At 45.0% G+C, this 6,000-nt stretch overlaps 1 protein-coding gene across 1 annotated transcript; it reads left to right on the forward strand.

The window, feature by feature from the left end:
- The first annotated feature begins 179 nt into the window (after positions 1 to 179).
- LOC124660558 (plastidic glucose transporter 4-like) lies at positions 180 to 5,591 on the forward strand. The gene is made up of 14 exons (XM_047198379.1): positions 180 to 376; positions 512 to 776; positions 1,630 to 1,741; positions 1,885 to 1,952; positions 2,201 to 2,333; positions 2,425 to 2,524; positions 2,618 to 2,730; positions 3,096 to 3,189; positions 3,317 to 3,470; positions 4,024 to 4,170; positions 4,248 to 4,321; positions 4,414 to 4,502; positions 4,600 to 4,714; positions 5,096 to 5,591. The coding sequence occupies exons 2-14, from the start codon at positions 530 to 532 to the stop codon at positions 5,318 to 5,320; spliced, it is 1,671 nt and encodes a 556-aa protein (XP_047054335.1). The 5' UTR covers positions 180 to 376; positions 512 to 529; the 3' UTR covers positions 5,321 to 5,591.
- The last annotated feature ends 409 nt before the right edge of the window (positions 5,592 to 6,000 follow it).

Genomic DNA, 6,000 nt, shown 5'->3' on the forward strand with positions numbered 1-6,000 from the left:
CCGATCTACCTGAAGTATCAAACCAGGCCGGCCGGGACCATCGTATCCAAGTGATATATCCTCCTGATCCAGACCCATCATCGGTTTGCTGACGCGATCCTTATCCAACGCACACGTCGACGTCGTCGCCAGCACGGCACGTCGCGTGGATCGCTCGCGCCAAATAAAAATGTAAAAAAAACTCGAAAAGAGCAAGAGGAATTCCAGCGCTCCCCTCGGAACTATCGGATCTCGAGAAGACGATATCCTCGCTGCGCTGGCTCGCACTCGTCGTCTTCCTCCTCCAATCCACCACCATCATCGTCTTCCTCACCCGTCCACTCGCGAGCATAGCAGGGGAGCAGGCCGATTGGGACGCCATTAATTCCACCCCAAGGTACGAGGTCGTTTTCCACTCCACTACCACGTACCACCACCACCACCAGTCAACTCCCCAATTTACCGCGACTTTTCTCCGTTACCACTTCTTTTTTTTTTACGGAAAAGTAACAGCGGTGGTGTGCGATCGCAGGCAGGCCCCCCCGTTAAGATGATGCGGTGCGTCGTGAAGGGTGGCCACGTCGGGGCCGTCGGTGCCGAGCGGAGGTCGTCGTCGTCGTCGTCCTTCGGCAGCGGCAGCAGCAGCAGGAGCGTCGTGCGGATGCCGGACGACCGCGGGCTCTGCTGCGGCGTGAGGTCGCGGGCGGCGGATCTCGCGGGGGTCGAGATGGGCCGCCCGGCCACCGGCGCCGTCTTCCGGAGCCCGCGCTACGGCCGCGTGCGCGCCACCGCCGGAGGTGCGTCGTTCGTTAACCCCGGTCCCGCGTCTCTTGTTTCGGGTGCTTCTGCCATCTGGGGATGGTTGTTAGGGCTCACCTCTAGCCTCTACGCTCTAGCAACACCAAAATCGTCGATAGATTCCGTGTGGGGATGTGACGGAGGAGGGTCATGCGTGCGGTGCTGTGTCGGGTATCAATTTTGTTGGGGGGATTTGCTGGAAAAACAGGATCGGCTTTGCACTGCCTAGTACCGGGTGTCGTCGTCCTGGGTGGTGGTTGGCAGCGGCCGGGCTTCCACATGCTTATTGTCTGCCTCAGATTCAGTTTGTGATTGTGTCATGGGAGTGTCCTTTTTTTGAGAGAGAATGGGAGTGTACTTGTTGTGCTCCATAGTAGGCTCCGAATTATACATGCTGTTGATAATATACATGGTGACCATGACAGTGTATCCCCGTATTTTTGTTGTACGGTTCGCTCTTTTTTTTTTTTGAATCGAACTACGGCGGGCTTACGCCAGCCTGAACACCTTTCATAAACCTCAAAATTTACAGTGGTCCATTACAAGTTTTTAGAGGGCAAGAGAAGAGCTAGGATTAGAGAAGCTCAGGGGGGATCGTATCTATTACACCACGAATTTAGAATGTGGTTCCCTCTTTTGGGTTAGGCACTTGATGATGTTGGTCCTGCAATAATGTGTTTTCATCAGAAAAAAATACGAAACACACATTGTTGAATGTTTTACAAGTTTTGTGTGAACCTTAGAGCAAGTATGATCTTACAACTGTTAGATATCCCTTGTGATACTGTTTGCAAACTGGAATTTGTTTTCAAACATGTCAGCTAATCTCGACTCGTTTACTACCTCATCCAGTTGACCCTGAGGATGTTCTGCCTGACAAGGTTCAAGCTAAATCTTCTGGAAATGTTCTGCCATATGTTGGCGTCGCTTGCTTGGGGGCAATTTTGTTTGGCTACCATCTTGGGTATGTTTTGTTCTTCACTGAACTGTAGAGTAAAATAATTCCCATGCAAAGGGGATAAAGCACAGTTTCCTAGTCAGAATTTTAATTGACGAATACCATTGTATAGCAAAACTGAATATCTCATTTGAACCTATGTGCTGTAGTGTGGTCAATGGCGCACTTGAATATCTTTCGAAAGACCTAGGGATTGCCGAAAATGCTGTGTTACAAGGTATGGAATTCTTTTACCCGCTCAATGTATAAGCCATCCTTCAGTTATTTGTACATAACCTTCTCTTATTTTCTGCAACAGGGATATTTGAAATTTCAGTTATGTACAATTTTTTTTTGTTGTGGCAAAAGATTGTTTGCACACTACAGTGATGGATAAGAACAGCATATACACTAGGACTTCATAGCATTGTTCCATGAGATATTGTTTTGTCTATATGCTTCACAATGCATATGCTTCTTTTTCAGGATGGGTGGTTAGCACAACCCTCGCTGGTGCTACAGTAGGTTCATTTACTGGAGGTGCTTTGGCTGATAAGTTAGGGAGAACACGGACGTTTATCCTGGACGCAATCCCTCTTGCTGTAGGTGCATTCTTGAGGTGTGTTTCAGACTCGCTTGGTTGCTTTAACAATTTACTGTTCAAAAGGTATAGTAGTGCTATGCAAACCTAACACGCAATACATCTGTAGTGCAACAGCTCAAGATGTTCGCACAATGATTATTGGTCGATTACTTGCTGGAATTGGTATTGGGATCTCTTCTGCGCTTGTGCCCCTTTACATATCTGAGGTTCTGTAATATATCAAAATTGTTGCAAGCACTTTTCAGAAACCTCCGTCTGTGAGTTTGAACGTTGCCAGCTGAGCTATTTGCACCTTGCAGATTTCACCAACTGAAATACGAGGGGCACTTGGTTCAGTTAATCAACTTTTTATCTGCATTGGAATCCTCGCAGCTTTGGTAGCTGGACTACCGCTGGCACAAAATCCTGCATGGTGAGTTTTCTCATCTCCTCATTCATTTACTTTACTTCATTGTTGCCTTTTGAACTTAGTTGTACCTGTGCAAAAGATCATGTTGGCTATCAACTTCTGAGTTCTCAAAACTTCAGATTTATGAAGTCATGGATGCATGCAAGATCAATTGCTTTTGTAATTAGAAGGGTGGACCTATTTCTTAGTTTGTTGTGAACAAATGCAACTATTGGGAAGGAAGTTAGAATAACAGTCATGTTTTGTACCTATTTAATTTAATATATAGGAAATGGCTAGAGATGCAATCACAACAAATTTGGCCTTATAAACAGATGAATTATTCACTTTGTTTTATCTGTTTGTGGTTTTTTCATGTGTGTAATCAGGTGGAGGACAATGTTTGGAATTTCAGTAGTTCCATCTATTTTGCTGGCTCTGGGAATGGCTGTTTCACCTGAAAGCCCTCGCTGGCTATTCCAGGTTTGTGTTGTGTAAATTCTTTCACCGTATTTTGTACTCAAAGTGGCGACACGCCGACACCACACTTGAGAATGACATGTATGATTAACACAACACTTGAGAATAACTTCTGTATGATTAACTGCAGCAAGGAAAGCTTTCTCAAGCAGAAGCAGCCATAAAAAAATTGTATGGGAAGGAAAAAGTTACTGAAGTTATGTATGACCTAAAAGCTAGTGGTCAAGGATCTAATGAGCCAGATGCCAGCTGGTTTGATCTTTTCAGCAAACGCTATTTGAAAGGTATTTTGCTAGACTGTATCAGATTTGACTTCTTTTGGCTCTCTATATTTTGCACCATATCATGATAAAATGTTTTCTGATTGTTATTCTGAACCCTTCTATTGCTAGTATCAAACACGAACTCATTGACTTGGTACCAAAAACTTATAAATGAAGTTTGATGTATCTTAGAAGTCCTGAATCTTGTAGATGCAAGTGGTTTGGGCAGAGCTTCCCTATATTATCTATGACGACAAAACAAATGCACAGTAATGTTAGAAAATATTAGAATGATGTTTATGCTCTTACATTTGCATAGTTGCAAGCTCGAAATTATAATCTCAGGATTAGCTTAGACCTTCTCCTAGCAAACTGTTGCTTCCATCCATGTTCTTAACAGTCCGCAATGCCATGAATATCCTGTACTGGCTAGAAGTTGATTCTTTAGGGGCTACATAACTTGGCTAGCACTGTATGATTTTTTCTTGGTTCTCTTATTAGTGCATGTATCATAGCTAATGATTATGATGAAATTCTTCTACATGTGTCCTGATATATGTTTCTTATGTTGTAGTTGTCAGCATGGGAGCGGCACTGTTTTTGTTCCAGCAACTTGCTGGCATAAATGCGGTTGTATACTACTCTACATCAGTGTTCCGCAGTGCCGGCATTACATCTGATGTTGCAGCGAGTGCTCTTGTCAGTGCCGCCAATGTTTTTGGTTAGTTCAATGTTGTTAACAGTATTTTAGTTGTAACTTTCAACGCTTTTCCTGAGGTGCATTTGTACTTCTCATAGGCACCATGATTGCATCTTCACTGATGGACAAGCAAGGAAGGAAGAGCCTTCTGATAACAAGCTTTTCCGGAATGGTATTGACTCTCTCTACAGTAAACCATGTGTGTTTGTGTTTCTCAATGAAGAAATGGCCTGCAAATTAACCTCTTTTTTTTTTCTCTTGAAGGCTGCATCAATGTTACTCCTGTCACTGTCCTTCACCTGGAAGGCTTTGGCACCTTATTCGGGCACACTTGCTGTCGTTGGCACTGTCCTGTAAGTGTTTTACGTTCACCTAATATGGCCCTGTGCTGACCCTTCTATCAATTTGAGTCATTTTAACTTGAAATCTTGTAAATACAATTTTATTCAGGTATGTGCTGTCTTTTGCTCTTGGCGCTGGCCCTGTTCCAGCACTTCTCCTTCCCGAAATATTTGCATCCAGAATTAGGGCCAAGGCTGTTGCGTTATCACTGGGCATGCACTGGGTAAGTCTCTAGTGGATACACTTTTGACATGTAGATGTTTAAGCCAGTCAATTGTATCTTGTTTCCTTCTGTAGCAGTATATCCCATACATCGTCTAAAAACCAAGGCAGTCGTTAGTTGTGCATTTGGTGAAGTCTGATCCATTTATAGATGTGATAAATTGTTTTATAGTATTAAGATTTGTTCACTTTGTTAAATAGTTGAAATTGGAAAAAGGAATTGCACCCTGCTTCATTTTGTACCATTGAGAAACTGAACACAGATTATCCCTTCTGCTACCTCTCTAGATGTTCATCATGTTGTATGATTATTATTAACTTATTGTGCTGTTGATTTGCCTACTGGCACCCATGATTCATTATCTGTTCTTTCTCGCTGCAGATATGCAACTTCTTTATCGGCCTGTACTTCTTGAGCGTCGTTAACAAGTTTGGAATCAGCACCGTGTACTTGGGATTCGCGTCTGTGTGCGCTCTCGCGGTTCTCTACATAGCTGGAAACGTGGTCGAGACCAAGGGGCGATCCCTGGAAGAGATTGAGCGCGCTCTAAGCTCGCCCAAAGTCGACGCCAGTCGTGCTGGTGCTTTTTTGGTGAGCGATGAATGAGCAGGAGCGCAAACATCCGTGGATCTGGGGATGTTTTTGTTTCCAGCTTTTATGTGGTTAACCTGAATAAACGAGCTGCAAGATCACCCGATGCCATGAAACCGTCGTGGCTTAGGGGCGGCTGTGGCCAGCTGTTTGTTCTGTCGAAACTTCAGAATTGAATAGCTGCAGTGCCTCTGGAGGCTGAAAAGAATTAGGTTGTTTTGTAGTGTATAGATGAACTAGTTTCTTGAATCTGTTGGGAATAAAAGTCCAATTTGTCGAGTTTCAAGCGAAATGTGTAACTATATATTTCTCATCTAATTAGCTCTCGTTGCTGGAGATGGTCACTGATGTTGGATTCTGACGATGACTGCTGCGTGCCAATGATATATGATCCAAGGTTCTTTTCACTCCCTGCTTTTCAATTGGCTGCCCTTTTCTATCGGCTGCACAGCCGGGATTTGTGGGCGGCGAGAATCCGTCCCCGCCACTCCACTCTCTGGTGACCAATCACATTCCTCCCGCGCCCACAAGAGCCATGGTGTCAGGTGGAGGTCGAGGAGGCCGTGGCGGTGGGAGGGTGGGCGGCGTCGGATCCCATTTGGCCCTCGTGCGCAAGCTTACCACCGCCGAGGAGCTCGAGCGAGACCATCGGGCCTCCGACGTCGCCCGCATCCGCGGTTCGTACCGGTACCTCC

The sequence above is a fragment of the Lolium rigidum genome, chromosome 6, assembly GCF_022539505.1.
Source record: "Lolium rigidum isolate FL_2022 chromosome 6, APGP_CSIRO_Lrig_0.1, whole genome shotgun sequence".
Taxonomy (NCBI): domain Eukaryota; kingdom Viridiplantae; phylum Streptophyta; class Magnoliopsida; order Poales; family Poaceae; genus Lolium; species Lolium rigidum.

Excerpts from the sequence above, each read along its gene's own strand:
- LOC124660558 (XM_047198379.1), top strand. The coding sequence starts at position 530 with ATGATGCGGTGCGTCGTGAAGGGTGGCCACGTCGGGGCCGTCGGTGCC. Across the intron at positions 1,742-1,884 it reads TTGTTTGGCTACCATCTTGG|TGTGGTCAATGGCGCACTTG; the intron begins GTATGTTTTGTT and ends TATGTGCTGTAG. Across the intron at positions 2,731-3,095 it reads CTGGCACAAAATCCTGCATG|GTGGAGGACAATGTTTGGAA; the intron begins GTGAGTTTTCTC and ends GTGTGTAATCAG.